Genomic DNA, 17,128 nt, shown 5'->3' with positions numbered 1-17,128 from the left:
TGTATATTTTTTCCCCAACAAAGGTTTTCCAGTGAGGTCCCAATAGTGTAATCTCTAATTTTCTTAAAAACCTAGAATTGCAGAAACTGTCAGTATCATTGGGAATGTCTGACCTAAGAGTGAGCAGAAAGTTTTTTTTAATCTCAGCTGTAGCAAGTTCTGCCTCTTTCACTCTTTGTCTAGCAAGCAACCTGACCCGTATGTCTACAGAGACTTCAAGAGTTACCCAATTTCTAGTGAAATCTGTAAGACATGGGGCAGAGGGTATTTTCAAATAAGCATTTGAAATAGGTTTATAGAAATTGCAGCACTTCAGTCTTTAAGCATTTTATTAAATGCTTAAAGATCAATAACAGGAGAACATGGAGCAAGAAGCCACCTTCTGCTGCTGTATTATCATCTTCTGGGCCTGAGCACAGACCTCAAAGTCTTATGATGTGGTTACTTTCTTTGTCCCTTCATACCGCCTACTAGGTACTGTGCAATTACTTTCCCTCAAGACAGAAATTGCTTGTATAATTAACTTGGCTAAGAGGGAATACTGCATGTGCCATACTCTTTGGAGTGACAGGGTAGGGGATGTTTATTCCTTTCCTCTACAGTTGCATATGCTGTAAGCTTGCCTACGTCCTGGCCCCAGTCCCAGCTATTACTCACTTCCCTCGAGGGAGGGGGTATGCTATGCCTGAAAGATGATAGCCTGAATAAAGTTGGATCCCCCTTGCTGGGGGAATACACTGAACCTTGCAGCTGACTGTCCTTTATTAACCCAGCATTTGTCTGAGGAGTCCTGGTGAGGTCATTAGTCTGGAAGGTCACTACAGTGCTTAAGCAGAATTGCTTTTCTGGCCAGGAAAGGAGGCTGGATCATATGCTGAAGAGCAGAATAGTGGAAGGAGAGGCTTGTGTTAACCCTTAGGAGTATCAACTCAAGACAGACATTTATGTTGTTTCATCCACTGGCTTTTTTCCGTACAGCCTGGCAGATGGCTGTTGAGGAGGAAAAGATGAGTTTTAACCTTTGCTGCACAGCCACATACATGCTTCTTACTCTCTGGCAACTGCCTTTTTGCATACAGACATGCTTACCTGGTCACATGCTTGATGGAGAATGAGGGTTCTTCTGTGTCCTTTTTCCATAATGTTGCAAAAGTACAGGACCTCTATACTTAATCTGTCTGATACCATCACTCAAGGCTGTGCTTTTGTCTTCTAAACTGACTGACAAAGGGAAAGCTTAAATCAGAAAGAAAGACAGTACAGACATCTTGTTTTCTCTGCACAAGCTGAGAGCAGTACAGAGGGAATTTTATTGTCTAAGTGTCAAAGGAAGCAGGAAGAAGTATCAACATGAGGGCTATGGGGAGTGCAATAAGAACTAACTCTAAATAGGGGTTCTGTGCTGGCTACATAAAGACACAGAACCACACTGATTAATTACAAAAAGACACACATGATATAATTTTAAAAGAAAGAAACCTTCCATTTCTTAGTTAGTTCTGAGCTGTACCAGTGATAAAGATGTCAATGGTTTGGAGCACCCTATCAGTGCTAGAGTATAATACTGATGTGCATGGAAGGGGACCACTCTGGTCCCACTAGCACCATCTCAACCCTGACCTGGAGGGAAACTCTGCTCTGCAGAGATCACAGGGGATTCAGTAGCCTTCTGGGCCTAAATTGAGTTGCTTTTGAGCAGACAGGGCCAGGGCATCACTGAAGGAGAGTGGTTGTGATACAGGTAAACACCTGCTCAGAAAACAGACAAAAATAGTAAATTCCCTAAGGAGTTCAGCTTGGTTGCAGAGGGACCATCTCCACCTTGCTCTGGCAGAGCGAAAACCAAGCTAGAATAGCACTTGCTTTCTTAGGTTAAGTTATAAACTCCATAATGAAGATCTTAATGTTGACAGGACAACAGTGTAAGACCACTAGAATACACGGTGTTATTTCACCTACTTACACACACAGTACACATGGGACACAGGGCATGCCCTGCTCGTATCTGGCACCTGATCATTGGGGCTGCTTTAAACACTTGACTTAGAAGGAGCAAGTGGTTAAAGCAGCCACCTAAAGTAATTAGCCAGAACCACTGGAGCACGGTAAAGCCCATCTAATCCAGACTCTTGCCCTTTGGCAACAATAGGATTCTTCTGTTCATTATGGTTTCTTAAAATCTGCAATTTTAAGGACAGTCATGTTTCAGTCTATACAACACCACACGTGAGCCCACCTTAAGGGGCAGGCACCTGGTTAAGGCTTTCACCTGAAATACTTAAAAATAATTAAAAAAAATCATGTTAAACAGGCAACAGCAACACAGCTACTGTATGAACACAAACTATGTTTCAACCACAGTTCTGGAGTCATTTATTCTGGTAGGCATCCAAGCATACTCTGTACTGACCCATGCAGTGGCACACAGGTGAAATAGTCATAGTTAACTGAATAAAAGCACTCCACTCCCAGCTAAAACACTTGCTAACATACCTTAACTTCCTAAAGACTCATTTAGCTCATCACATTAGAATTAAAAAAAAACAAACAAACTAGTGTGTCACAGGCTGATGGAGTCTTGATCCTACTTCTCAGTATATATTGATGCCAGTGTGACACCATAGCAGAAAGTTCTTGGTTTTGCTCACTGATGCTTTTATCCATTCAAAAAAATTGCAATTGGCCAGCTATCAAGGGACTTGTCTACATAAAATATAAAGAGAAATTATTTATTTCAAGGTTTATGTTACATTTAAAATAGTTTTGCTAGTAGTAGGCCAGCATTTGTTGAAGTCGAGTCTTTCAAAGCTGACCTAGACTTCACATACAACATAGGCAGTGTCTATTCGTTCTCAGTGTATGGTCACTATTCCCTTGCAAGGGGTTCAGAGGGACGTGTACTGCAAAAAAGACATCAGATGAGACGTACTGAATAGTGGAAGTTTACAGGCCAGAGCTACGTGAGCAATCATGTTAATATTTAACATTAAATAATTAATAAGACTCCTCAAGAGCCATCTTTTTTGTCCTGCTGGCACTATGGAGTACAAGATACCCCCTACTTATTTTCATTTCTTCTCTGTAGCTGTCAGGACTGCAAAAGTGAGAAAGACATGCCTTCAGCCTTTCCTCTTACAGTTAAAGGCAGACAGACCAGAAGCCAGGCTGGCTGGATGAGGGAGCTGAAGTGCAAAAGCAGGGTTCATTTTTCATTGTACCCACAAGTTTCTTAGGGCATAAAACTGGATTGCACTAATTCTGTATCACAGGGGAATAGTCTTGTTTGTTAGCAGTGAAGCTAAGCTTTGTATTGACGCTATTCATCTCGTTATAGAGCTGGGGGGAGAAAATTGGTCATTTTCCATTTCTTTGCACCATCTATTAAACTGGGGATACTGAGACAGTAAGGGGCAGAACTTCTTCCACACAGAGAAATAGAAGAAGGCTTGAAATAGTAACCCTAGCAGAGGGCTCTGCTCCTGTGTCCATCTTAAGAAGTCAATACCAGCTGCATAAGAAGAATTAAATGCCTCCTAATGTACACAGTTGTGCAACTAAATCTCAAAAGAGGATATTCTTGTCTGGCTACAGGTGGTGACTGCTGAGGATGTGGATTAAGAAACCTTGAACTCTACCTGTCATTCATTCCTTAAACATCCACTTCCTTTGGTTTTCTAAACTATTGGCCTCAGTTACATCCTGCAGGAAAGTGCTTAATTACCAGGTCAAACAAAGCATTTTGTTTTAAGCCATTCTGCTCTGCTGATCCAACACTGTTCAACATCCCTTTTGCCCTGCTCTTAAAAAAGCATCATTAGCATGCAACTGACCCCTCAGTTACCCCATCTTTTCTGAAGTCTTCTCTCACCCAACACACTTCTCCGCTGCAGCTAAAAAGGCTTAGGTCTGTCCAGTTATTGAATGTGCTCTGTATGAAGCTACTAATTATTCTCAAGAGTTTTCCAATTGCTCTGATTTAACTAACCAAAGTCATGGTGAGGATGCATCCCAGTTTCAAATAAGTGACTACTACATTTTTTTCCCCCCTAGATTTCATCCACTTTAATAAAGCCTGACATGCAGTCTCCTTTGCTGCTTGCATTTATTATATGATTCACAGTGGCACCTGGACTTTCAGTCTGCTGCATAGCAAACAGTACACAAAGGCAGTTTTTGGCTTCCAAGTCACCTCTATTAGTTAAAGTTAACTGCGGTACCTTTACAGCTAACATCATTGTTAGTATCCAGACACTAAATATGTTCATTTACAGCCACAAAATTGATCAGAGGATGCATTCAAATGGCTGCTTGGCTTGCTACTGACATCTAATTTCAAATTATTGCATGTAGCTGGAGTGCAAGGGAGGGGACAGGTGTTGTACTGCACTGTGGAAATAGGCTGCTTCTTTTGCAATTACCTTGTCTTAGGTAGCCTAACTTGCTGTTGATCTCCCTTTGGATTGTCCTCCTAGTCATGCAGCATAGCTGAAAACTAATGACAACTAAGAGAGCTTGAAAGGATAGACTGCATGGCATGGATATAACTCCATGGATATGACTATTAAGGATTTACAATTAGGAACTTGTAAGGCCTCATTTAAATTGCTTGTGGGTGGTGCTTCAGTGATTAATACTGCTTTAACTCAACAGAAGAGATGATTTGTGTGGGGATAGGAGCCCATTCTCCACCACCAAAATAGCACTGCTTATATGAGTATGGCACAGCTATACCACAACAAAAAGTACTGACGGAGCTAAGCTCCATCTTGTTTCTAACAAGTCCACAAGAAAGCATAAGCCCAGTTCTAACAAAATTAAATACTTAGTATTTCAGAAAGCTCAGCTCCTTGTCAGTGTTGTTATAAAACAAGACAGTTTCCTTCCAGGACATGAACTCCCAGGCTCAATTTTTGCATCCCCTGGATCCATGTGTCCAGATCACTTTGAGGCCACGCTGTTCTGATTTTGGCAACCCCAATGTCCAAGCCCTAGGCCTCAAAAGAGAGGCCTGACAACACTCCAGATTTCTGACAAGCATTACACAGCTTAATCAGTAGTACAACACTCCTGTGAAAAGAAGGATAGGCAGAATCAAGGCTGTAACCAGGCGGAGAGGCCCTGCCCAGCCATTTGGGGAAGGCTAGTGTAAGTCGTGCTGTTAAATACTGCAGCAATTGGAAGAGCCAGAACACAAGCACAGCTCTGGGACTGGGAGGGGGAATAACTTTCAGGAGGCTCCAGGCTGAAGTGGTAGGAAGGCAATCTCCTTGAGCAGGGCTTCCCACCAACAGGTGCCTGTAACTCTAGCACTACCATCAGCGAGAGAGGAGAAAGACCCTTGCGGAAAGGAAAAATGCTTGTAAAACCTGTTCAGATCATTAAATCCTTTTTAGCTATTCACTCTTAAAACTTATACCTTGGTGACTGAAATGTCTTCCACGAGCTTTCACAGTAGCAATCACTAGAAATTAATAGAAGACCGATGAAGGGATGACTCAAAGTTCAGGCTACCAACCATCCCGTGCCTCCCTCTGCCTCCACTGCTGATTGATGTCTCTGTGCCTGTTTTCACATGGCAATGGCATGGGCATATCCTGACCCACTTTACCACAAAAGGACATATTGCAACAGCTCCTCAGCATCCCAATGGGTGAAGAGGATTGTCATCCCACCATCTACCATCTCAGAGTCAATGAAATGCATCGAAATAAGCAGGATCAAACATACAAGATATGATTACCCCAGATGAGAGGCCCTTGCATGATCAATACATCAGGCTGAGCAAATTCTGCCTTCTCACAAGAGCAATGCTAAACAAAGCGTGCAGAATGACAAAACCAGGAATTTTTGCACAAGACGCAGGGGCCATCCCATTCCAGCATCACTCCTCCCTCAGCCCTGTGGGCCTTGCATGGGCTCAAGACTTCTGTGCAGACAGGGAAGAAGTACTGTTGACGAGATGCTTCATCTATGTGCTGTCAACCCAAAAAATTTGATAACAAGTCCGCTGATCCCACTCACTTCCTATTCTCCCTGCAGCACACTCCCACAAATGTACAGATCTTTTTATTTCTTTTTTAAAAAAATACTTGTTTCAGTGAATTAAGATGGACACCTCTCCCAGAAACAGGCAGGTGAACCCTATGGGACCCATGGGATCCAGCTCTGGGACTGGCCCACTCGGAAGTACCTGGGAAGACCAGCACTCTGTTCCATTCCTGCTCCCCTATCCCCTTTGTCAGAATTGCTGCAGGTGCAGGTCCCAATTGTGGCCAGCAAGAAGTCTGTGGAGCCAGGCACACAAGGCACAGCTCTCTTCACACACGGATTTGGTACCCGTTGAGGTCTGGCATGGCTTTGGAATCAGTAGGTTTCTTCTCACCAGACGGCCTGTGAGCAAAGAGGTTAAGAACTATTAATAAATAGCACAGGAGAAGCATACAGGAAAGCTTCAGATTTATCCTATGCTACTGAAGGCAAGATTATTCTTTAACCTTCAGTAACTTTACCAGCAATCTTCACAGGAAGAAGACACAGGTTAGGAGGAACACACCAGTACCCCAGACCATTTTCAAGAAAACAGTCTAATTTGTGGGATCTTTTTGGGGCACAGGTCTGTGAGACATCCAAACTCAGACCCCTAGGCAAGGATAAATACCAGGTACCACAATCACTGTCTATTTAAGCAGCCTTTCTCCTCCCCACCTAAACAAAACAACAACCACCAAACACACATACAAACAGAAATAAACAACAACAACAAAAAACAATGGCCACCCAAGCAGTGATAAACTCAGAAAGACAGAGACTACAAAAGAAATGCTAATGCAGGTCTGAGAAGTCTTCCCTGTTAAAAAGAACCCCAGTAAGTCATCAGAAAGATCCCAAAAAACCAAACCAAACAAGAAAACCCAGCAAGGCAGTCTGTCAAAAAAAAAAAAAAAACAGAACAAAAAGAAAGCCACCAAAAAGCAGATGCTCTGGATAAGTCTTAAGACCAGCAGCCCCACTCACCGTCGGTCCCCACGGCTGTTGCGCCGATGCGGACTGGCCTGACCTCTTTGTGGGGAGGAGACATCTTTCTTTCTGTCCTTGGTAGGAGATGGTGGCCCTGTTCCTTTGCCAATCTACCAAAGAAAAAAGAGTACCATGAGCAGAGAAACAATACTAGTAGTAACTGGAAAACCAAAGCCTAACAGCTATTAATTGTATGGGAATAAATGATAAAAAAAAGCAAGGCAAGTGAATCGAAAATACAAAAGCCAGAAAATAGAAAACAAGCTACAATCACAGCTACGGCTCCAAGGAGCGTGTACAGTGCAAGGTATCACAACAGCAGTACTGTGTGCGTGCCCATTAGTTAACCAGCCTGACAACAAAGCAGAAGAGCCTCCAATTCACCCTCCACTCCACCACCTGCCACTGCCCCCTGCCATTCACTCCACCAGCATGCCACAGGCCAGGCAAGACAGCGGATGCTGCAGCGAGTTACTACTCCACCCTCGCTGCTCACCTTCAGCCTCATGTCACGGGCATGCCTCTCAAGGTCTTTGCGGAAGTCTTCCCGGCTTAGTTTGTCTAGATCCAGGATGGAGTGCTTCCACTCGATCTGCTCCACGCTGTGTGGGTCGTGGGACACACAGTGGCCCAGCTTCACCTTTTTGAGTGTGTGCCAGCAGCGGCGATACGCCTCTTCGAAGTCAAAGATGAGTTCGCTTAGTGTGCGGAAGACGGGTGCTTTGTACATGAGCTCCTCACGTCGGCTGATGCCCAGTGCCCCATAGCGGCCCCCAAAGTTCACCCCCAGCACAATGTGTCGGAAGTAGTTCCCTGAGAAGTGGGTTTTGAAGCTGATGGGGAAACGGTCCAGCGTGGTCATGTTGTTGGTGAGGTAACTGACAGCAGCCACTATTCAGGAAACAACCAGTGATACCACTTGTGTGGCAAGATACTTCCTGCCTGCTCCAAACCCTGCCAGCCTGCTCAGCACACTCACCACTGATTCAGGCATCACATTGACAGGGTTTGTTCTCCAAATCAACAGTCCAGCTCATTGCAAGCTGTCCTACTTTCATGGGGAAATCAGGCAGTCAACAATGGGGAGTTAATTTCCAGGCAATTTTGTGACGCAGAAGTTGCAATACTAACACGTTTAGTGTGCTATATTCCGTAGTTACCTAGCTGCAATACTGTAGCATTATTCATCAGCTTGTTTTAATCTGTTTTACTAGCTGTTAATTTCAACTAGAAACTGAGGAACCTCCAGGACAAAGTACTCATCAGACCACTCTTCTGAACCACTCGCCATCTATGCCCCTCCAGGTGGTTTTGCCACTGTGCACCAACAAACTATAGCCCAAGTGACGTAGGTAATGCCTGGAAGGTAGCTGGGAAAGACGTATTCTTTAAGAAGGCACAAGCCAAGAATTAATAAAGGTATTGCCTAAGCTGACAGGCAAGAAATCTGCATGTTAGACATAATACTGAAGTGACATACACCATAATTAGATGTTGGGGAGGATCCCTAATTTATCTTAGTGTAGAACACGTGCAGGCAACACTGCAGTAAGGGAACAATGTTATCCACAAAGGACCTCCTGACCTAACCCTAGCTAGTATTTTTGCTCCCTTTACGTGTTCCTTAGATCGGTCCTTTCTCTTTTACTTGCTTCCAGAGTTTTCCAGAGCAGCACCACCCTTCTTAGGGAGGGAAGAACAACTCTGAAGAACTAGTTTGGCTATTTCAGGGGATTGCTTGGATTTGGATTTTATTGGCAGGGGTTTTAGGGAGAACTGGGAAGGGAAAACAGGGGTGTGGGGCTAGGTGACAATATTATCAGCAGTCTTGAAGCATCATAAGAGAGCAGAGGAGAAAATGCAGGGATGGGCAGGCATGCACATTTCCAAGAGGAAAGGATACATTCCCAGGATCACAGCTTCCAGGCATTTGATTGGCAGGGCCTCTTTGGTCATTTCTTTGGCCAGATCCATCAGCCTGTGGAAAGGGACAAGGGAAGGACAAGGAGAGTTAGGAGGCTTGCACTATGCAAGTATGGCCAGTTCAGCCCTTTTGCAGTATATATGCAAGGTGGGTTTCCAGGAGAGGCAAAGGCCCATCGAGGACAGGGAACAGGTGTGTATCTTCCTTAGGAAGCTATGAAATCCAAACCTGCTCTCCACCGCTTACTGTCACTGCTTACAAGTTGCTCCTTCAGTGAGTTGCAACAAAGCTGCCTATGTGGCCAACCTTGTTCTCAGGGAGACAACAGCTCTCAGCTTAGTAAGTTGTGGATGGACACCTATGTGACCACAAGCAGCTCAAAGGACCAAGGACCAACAACATTTGCCTCACAAAGCTCAAGGGCAGTGAAGGCCTCTTCTCTGGCATCACACAACCCTGCTCTCCATTCAGGAAGTACTGCGGAGGAGACAATGCACTGCCTACAGCACAAGACATCTGGGGTCACATAAACCTATGGAGTAGACCAAGAGTAAGAAGCCAGTCTTGAGAGAGTCTCAATATGCTGGCTGATAAAACCAGTGAACATCTGGTGCTTATCTCCAGGAGCTTATCAGGTGCAGTTCTCCGAAGTCTGCAGTCAGAATTCCCCTCCTCCTTCCACGTATAAACTCTTCAGTTTATACTGCAGGAGTTTTGCAAGCCTAGATACTGCAAAGGCACTCACAAGTACTACCAAGTTAGCCCTGTAAAGATGCTTGGCTTTTATAAGGCTCATTTAGGGCAGGACCTAGCTTCAGAATCCATCAAGTTCATGTAGTTATTTTACAATTAAAAGCAGGCAGAATCTGTACATCTTTGAAATACAATTCTGTTATTTTACTGGATTTACTGATCCACGACAACAAAACCTACCCTTGTCCTTGAGACAGGCCAGACGCAGCTCTGTCCAGCCATACCCCAGGCAACAGACAATGAAGTCAGCTAAAGCAGGATGGAGCTGCAGCACTGAAAGCACTGACTGTCATCTAACCTTGGCCAGTGGGTACAGCAGGGCCCTAATGTTTTAAAGCAAGGATTAAATGTGGCAGAGGCTGCCAGCACTTACCCAGTCAGAGGTCTGCTCTTCTTAATCTCAAAGAATTGTGTCCCAGTGTGATTGTACCTGGAGGCAAGACGTTAAGGGCTCGACAGCTTGGAAAGGAGAGTTTGAAGAAAAGCTCTCTGAAGAACTTTATTTACTTACTATTCTCACAGCAGAGTTGGGATGCTACAAATACAACACCGAAGCAAGAAAGTTCCTTCCTCTCTATCCTGCATTTCTCCCATTTATAGTCCTTCCTTACTCCCGTATTTCTTTCTTGTCTATTTTTCTCTCCCTCCTCACTGTATACATGTTTCCACTCCGTTTCCCAGAAGTCCATGGTGACAGCCCATACAGAGGGGCTGGATGCCAAAGATGCACAAAAGCAGGGTTGCCAACTCTTCTTTAAGACAGCTACAGAGACAAATGCTTGAGTAGGATGACCCGAGAGGCAGTTTTCTCTCCACCACAGCTCACCTAACAGTGAGGTGACACGCTGCAGTCCGTCTGAGACCCGGCTCTCAGTGTCTCAGATATGTAATAAGGTAACAGTAAAGGATACTGAAGCTCCCTGATGTAGCGCTGTACAGCTTCCAGGCGCTCAGGGATGGGGGTGGACGGCTGGAACGCAGGCACACTCGGTATGGGAATCTGAAATGGGGAGCAGAACATAAATCACCGCTTCCAAACCTCTCCTGCTTCTCGCTGAACTCAGTGTCATGTAGTTACACAGAGCATGTTCCTCTAAAACCAGCCCCTTTTTGCTGCCAGAAGTGGCCACACCAGGTAGGTTTCTGTTCCCATACTGATAACTGGGCATGGATTCAGAAATTGGCAACACCACTGAGCTGTCAGAGAAACCACGTGAAAGGGTCCGGCTCTTCGGCAGCATCACCAGGGAAGAATTAGATAAATTAAGTGACAAGGCAAAATGTGAGACAACAATGCCATCAACCAAGAGAGCTTGAGCTCATTTGAGTATGCAAACCAGAAGGCACAAAACAAAAACAAGAAGGAGACAGAAGGAGGCAAAAGTTGAGAATGAATTTCCCCAAAGCCACTGGAGCATGGAACAGGCTTGTAAGCAAGGGCTTACAAGTCCCTTACTGCCTCCTGGCACCTCGGGTGAGTTGGCACTGACTAAGACACAGGCTTGACAGCATAACGACTCCCCACCTTCAGTGTCTGTTGTCTTGAATTACGTAGTCAGAGAATGACTTCCGAAAGTTCACCATTCAGACTGCTGTCCTATTCTGAGGCCTCAGCCTTATGGGCCCAGTCCAATTTTCCTCTCCATTTGCTCCACATGGGATAACTGCAGCTTTGTCGGCAGCTGAGAAAATGTGTCTAAGGAAGGAGAAAAGTCCTGTCTGCTCAGTTACAGTGGACAGGCAAGCTTGGATGGCAGACAGCCCTGACAACACATTCATTCAACAAATATAATGGAAAAGGCACAAATTTGGTGCTACTGAGGGGCTTGGAGACAGAAGCCGGCATCTTCCCTCTGAAGGATAGCTCCTGCCTTTCACACACCCATCTGATACCAGACTGCAGCTTTCCACAGCACTTTGCTTTTTAGCATTTCAGTTCCTGCTCAGACTTCCCCCAGAGATGGGTTATCCCCCACCTAAGAAAGAGTGAGTCAGAGCCAGCTCTTCCCTTGGGGCCTTCCACTCCGCTGTGCACTGTTGGCTGCAGACTTGTAGCCAGCAGCGCTGCTTAGCCACTCATCACCTTCCACATGCATTTCTGCGGCCACTCATTTCCATACTGTCTTCCCCCGCCCTGGGTTGGCAGAGGTGGCCAGCGAACCAGGCCGCCTGAACCAGCTGAAAGCCGAGCCAGCGAGCATGGCTAGGTTTCAGTCTGAGCTGTTCGCTGACCTGCTTTGCCACATGGCCACACGCTGCTGCTTCTCGTGCCAGCACAGCACAGGGGCCAGGGACTGGCCCTGCCTCTGGAAAATGTAACCTGTAATTGTTTTTTCAAGCTATCTCCAAACACCATCAGCAAGTAAACATTGAGTGCTCAGTCTCTTATCAATCTTCTCTCCCCCATGTTTTTAATCCTTCTTTTCTTTTTTGGGGGAAACAAGATAGCATCATTTGGCCACTGGTACCCATTTTCCCAGCACTTTACCTGTTATTTCCAGTGCCTTATTTCTGTACCCTGCCTGGAGCAAGGGGAGGCACTAGCAGAAAATGGCACAAGAGCAGGAGCAGATATGAAACTGGGTTTGTTCAACCACAGCAGGAGCAGGGAAGGCTCCAGAGAGCAGAGCAGGGATGGAGCCATCTCTGGAACTGTGCGAGCTGAGTCAGTTTGGATGCTGTGAGCTGATACACTGAGTCATAGGAAATCATTTCCAGGCAGAAACAATGAGAGAGGTATCAAGCAGGACAGCCTGACTATTTAACTTTGTTTCATTTCTTCACGGTGGAGACTTTCATGCTTTTTGAGTGGAAGCAGACTGATGAAGTTCATGTTGACAGCACAACTAATGACTCTGGTCAGGTACTCCTCCTTTTACTGCTGCAACCCCCCAGATCCCCTGTTCCTTAAAGGACCACGTAACACTGACACAGCGCAATGGCAACCAGTTCAGCAGGGGACTAGTTAATGCCGAAGAGCCGCCTTCACCTCAAGTAATTAAACTGATGAAAGTACAGCGTGCTCACTCTCTCTCTCCCAGATCTGGGCCTGCAGCCCAGACTGGGCTACAGTTTCTTTTGCATCAGGTCTACAGCATTTTACTGGGGCAAGAGAAGAGAGGAATAAAGTCTCCATCCCTCAAACCCACACCGATGGGATTGGACACGCTAACACATTATTCTTGCCCAGCACTATCCACTGCATATCTCAGAAGGGCTATAAATACTAGGCAGTCCTCACAATCCTCCAGAAATCAAAGAAGAATTAATTTGGAAGAGAAATGAGGGAAAATCACATCTATTTTGCTTTCCCTTTAGTTGCACTGAAAGCTGGAGAGAGAGTTAGGAAGAGAGCCCAGATTTCCCAGAGCACATACCTCTGCCAGGCTTAACAGACTGCTTGAACATGTCTTTGGTCCCTCATCACTTGTGTGGAGGGGCTGCATCACCCCACTCCTAGATTCATGCACGCGGCCGGGCTGGCTGTATGCATAAGACTGGGACTCTAATTTCAGAAAGGGGATCCAGAGAACAAGAGATTTTCACGTACCAAATGGGACATACTGTACATGAGACAAGACAGATAGGACAGAGGAAAGAAGCTCCACCCTTATCCATATCACAGAGGTATGTTTTTGGCCGGCCTAGTTTAGCAACAGCTTCTGTTATGGTGCTTTTATGTATCTGAACTCCTCCCTAATTTCCCTTTTGTAAGCCACATGGGAACAATAGCAATCCCAGTTGTTAGCCTGACTAAAGAAATTGGATTTTTTGCTTCTCCATCTATACCCGTTAGATGCAATACTTCCTGTCTTTGCCCTCCTAACTGCCGCATTTAAAATCCAGCCCTTCTTAATGAGGCAAGTGCACATCATTTTGTGTTTCCCTTGTGCAGCTCCAAGCAAAGCAATACCACACCTTATAGCTAGAAAGGAAACAACCTACAAGAGGCTGGCACTCTCAAGCTGTGCATGCATGGCCAGTCGACTACATCCTGTCAACCTGGCTCAGCTTGCTTGGTGGGTACCCCAAACCTACCAGAAGGATACCTTGGACCCCTGAGGAGATCTCTGAGCTCTCAACAACTCAGTGGAAGACACGACCCCTGCAGCTGATCTGTGAACACTTCTATGTCTGATCACAGCCTCGTGCCATCATCATTTTATGGCATTAAGTTTAATTTATGGACAACTCTTTAAAGAGTTATTTTCCCCAACAGCCAATACTGGCCACTCTTCAAGGCAAAAATTTGGAACTAGGCAAACCACAGTCTGACTCCAACACCTAAAGACGTATTTGCCTTCTAGCATGTGGAGAGTGTTCAGCCTTTCAGAGGAGCTGGCCCTGCAGAGTACACTCACTGCTCTAATTCTCATCTGTTGCATCAGCCATGCAAAGAAACTTAATGGCACAGAGATGCATAGTGATATAAGCAAACCTCAAAGATAAAAATACACCCCTAGAGGGGGAAAGGAGCTAGGATAACAGCTCATTCATCCTAGCTGTTTCCTGCATCCCAGCATCCTCTCATCTGTACGCCTGGTGAGCTCGGGCATGGCATCTCAGATTGCAGAGCACCGACTAGAGTTCATAGATCTAGATCCCAGAGGTGCTAGCAGATACACACACACAAAAATGGACAGACTAATGTCATATTATTCCAGAGGAGCTCATACTGCTTACGTCCCCTAACCGTAACTATCTGGCACTAAGACTGTATAAGACAGCTAAGTGAGAACAAAAGCAGAAGTACTTCACATTAAGACCCAAAGCAGAGACTGAACACAGTACTTCCCTCCCCTCATGCACCATTCGCTTGTTTGTGAGCTTCTTTCTTCCCTTTCCCCTACCAAACCAGCCCTTTTGGTCAGGAAATTAAGTACTGCATGTTCTGACTGCTCAGAAACATGCTTTCAGCCTTCACCCAGGTTCAGTACAGTCTGAGGAGAAGGAAATCTGAAAGGGAAAGAAAAGTCTTGTGGGGTTAGAAGAGGGACCATAATCAGGGTTCAAGATTTGTTCTGGGTGCTGCCACATAACTGCACAGCACAAAGGAACTCGGATCACACACTTCTCCAGAGTTCCTCGTGGAAAGCGGTACTGATTGCCTGTGCGCTGTATAACAGCATGGTTTTGCTTACTTCAGTTTTCCATCCCAGGGATTTAAGTCCTTGCAATAAAAAGCCTGAGCAGAAAATCCTTCATCCTTTTGTATTTGAATTTCCTCTAATAGCATGATGGGGATACTCCCCTAGCTGGTCAATGGAGTGACACACCAAGTGTTTGCAGTGCCTTTTGTTCACAGGATGCCAATGGAAAGGGGAGCTTTTGCTCCAGCTGAGGTGCAACAGCAGACAGCAGCTATCGTAAGCATTCACATGCAAATGATTCAGTCCGGCACAAGGGTGGGAGAAACGACCATCGGTTCCTCTTTTCATAGAGTTCTCCGCAGCAGGGCCAGGGATACGCTCGGAAACCACATCTGGCCCTACACCAGCAACAGGCTCTGTGAGTGTTAGATAACTCCTCTTACAACTCCTGGCCGTGAAGGGTCCCTTTTCCCACAGACACGGTTCTGTGCAAGAATTCCGCCTGCAAACGGCTCCCAAACCCGGGTTCATCTGGTTCAACGCCTCACCTCCCTTCTCACCTCGAGGATCTGGACTCGAGCCTCACTCCCTCATCACCTAGCCGGCCCCCCGCGCTACCTGACGGCCAGGCCCCACGACAGGCGGCTGCTCCGTTAGCACACAGCCCCGTGGGGCAGGGCACGGCCCCGCAGGGCCCCGGTCACCGCCCGCGGGAGCCCCCCGGGGCCCTGCCCCGAGCCTCTGCTCCCTTCGTGCGCCCGGCGGGGCCCGGGCCGGGCCGGCCGCCGCCTGGGGGTCCCCGCGGGCTCTCACCTTGGGCAGGTCGGCGGCGCCCCGGATCCTCTGCGCCACCCGCTCGCCTTCGGGGTGGATCCTGGCCACATGCCGCCACATCCGCTCCCAGGTGGGCTCGTCCACCGGCAGCCCGCCGCGGTTCACGAAGAACGGCACGCCGCCGTCGCGCAGATCCTCCTCGCCCTCCTCCTCCTGCTCCTCCTCCCGCGCCGCCGCCGCCGCCGCTTCGCCGGCCGGGGGGCGCCTGGCGGCGGCCGCGGCCCCGCCGCCCCCCGGCATCGGCATCGGCATCGCCGCCGCCCGCTCTCAGCGCCCGCCGCCCGCCGCCGGCCCGCCGGGGGCCGCGCCCCGCATGGCCCGGCCGGGGGGCCGGGGCCGGCACCTCCCCCGGCGCTGCCTCGCCGCCGGGCGGATCACAACGCGGGGGCTCGGCGGGGCGGCGCCGGGAGCCGCTGCCGGCCGCCCGCTCGCATCGGGCCGCGGCGGGGCTGGGGGCGGAGGGGGCCGGGCCTGCCGCCGGGGCGCCCCCGCCGCGCCGCCTCCCGAGCGCGCCGCGGGGCGGGCGGAGACAGCGGCCGCCCCCCCGGCCGGTGCTGCCGCTGCATGCGGGGTAACAAAGCCGCCGCGCCCCGCCGGGGCCGGGCAGGGACCGGCCCCGCTCCGCCCAGCCCCGCTCCGCCCCCGGCAGCAGCTCTCGGGGCCGGCCGGGCTGCTGCCGCCGCTGCCCGGGGGCGATAAGGCCGGGCCCGGCTGGGCCGGGCGATAACGGGCGGCGATGGAGCCGCTGGGGGCGGCGCCGGCGGGGGGGCGGCGCTGGGCAGCGGCCGTTTAACGGTCGCCGGCAGGGGCGGCCCCGGCCGTTAGCGGCGGGGATGGAGCCGGCGGGGCCCTCGGCGGGCGGGGGGGGGGGGGGTTCGCGCGGGTGAGGGGGAGGCGTCTCCTCATGGATCTCCTCATGGAGGTGGGCTTGGAGGACGCGGCAGTCGGGGTGGGGCCGCCAGGTAGGGTCCTGTGGGTGGCGGAGAGGGGAGCTGGGGTGCTTCTGGCTTACGGTAGCCCAGGCCGAGGGATGGAGAGGCAGTGAGGGAAGGGCTCTCCTGGTGGGGACCCAACAGCCCACCTCCGGGCGTGCTGTGGGAACCCCGTCCCTCTCAAAGGAGGCCCCTGTAGGATGTTTCTGCCTGTGAAGAGCCAAAATTCATCCTTATACAGTCTGGAGGAGCACCGCAGGCAAATGTACAGGTGCTTTGCCTTGACTTCACGACCTGGTTCTCTGTTTCAGCCCTCCCGCGGCATGGCAAAACATCGGTCAGAGGGGTCTCTGCAAAATGCAGGAGATGAGGGAGCCCCTCCTTGTCCCACGTGCTGCCAGCACCACTCTGTCCCCCTCTTGCAGAGCCCAGCCATGGCATGGGCAGGACTGCTAGCCATGTTTCCTCTCCACCCATGTCATGTTAATGTCCCACATGTCATTAATGCATTTATGGAAGCTCTAGCATAAAGATGTTTTGTAACTTGAACGCCAAGTAAAAGAAGCACATACACAGTA

General features: G+C 48.5%; 1 protein-coding gene across 1 annotated transcript; it reads right to left on the bottom strand.

Moving 5' to 3' along the window:
* Positions 1-1,268: 1,268 nt before the first annotated feature.
* Positions 1,269-15,972, bottom strand: VASH1 (vasohibin 1). The gene is made up of 7 exons (XM_048059755.2): positions 15,598-15,972; positions 10,606-10,694; positions 10,068-10,124; positions 8,921-8,995; positions 7,514-7,895; positions 7,015-7,127; positions 1,269-6,390 (listed from the first exon to the last, which is right to left on the bottom strand). Exons 1-7 carry the CDS (start codon positions 15,868-15,870, stop codon positions 6,318-6,320), a joined length of 1,062 nt encoding a protein of 353 aa, XP_047915712.2. The 5' UTR covers positions 15,871-15,972; the 3' UTR covers positions 1,269-6,317.
* Positions 15,973-17,128: the final 1,156 nt, after the last annotated feature.

This window comes from Anser cygnoides, chromosome 5, assembly GCF_040182565.1.
Source record: "Anser cygnoides isolate HZ-2024a breed goose chromosome 5, Taihu_goose_T2T_genome, whole genome shotgun sequence".
In the NCBI taxonomy this organism is placed as follows: Eukaryota; Metazoa; Chordata; class Aves; order Anseriformes; family Anatidae; genus Anser; species Anser cygnoides.
The sequence above is the reverse complement of the archived record's forward strand: the minus strand, read 5'-3'. Positions and strand labels throughout refer to the sequence as shown.

Bases quoted from the DNA above. Each gene is read 5' to 3' on its own strand.
- VASH1 (XM_048059755.2), bottom strand. From the start codon at position 15,870: ATGCCGATGCCGATGCCGGGGGGCGGCGGGGCCGCGGCCGCCGCCAGG. The intron at 8,996-10,067 runs GTAAGTGCTGGC...CCCTTTCCACAG, and splicing joins AAGAGCAGACCTCTGACTGG to GCTGATGGATCTGGCCAAAG. The intron at 7,896-8,920 runs GTATCCTTTCCT...GGCTGCTGTCAG, and splicing joins GAAGCTGTGATCCTGGGAAT to TTACCTCACCAACAACATGA.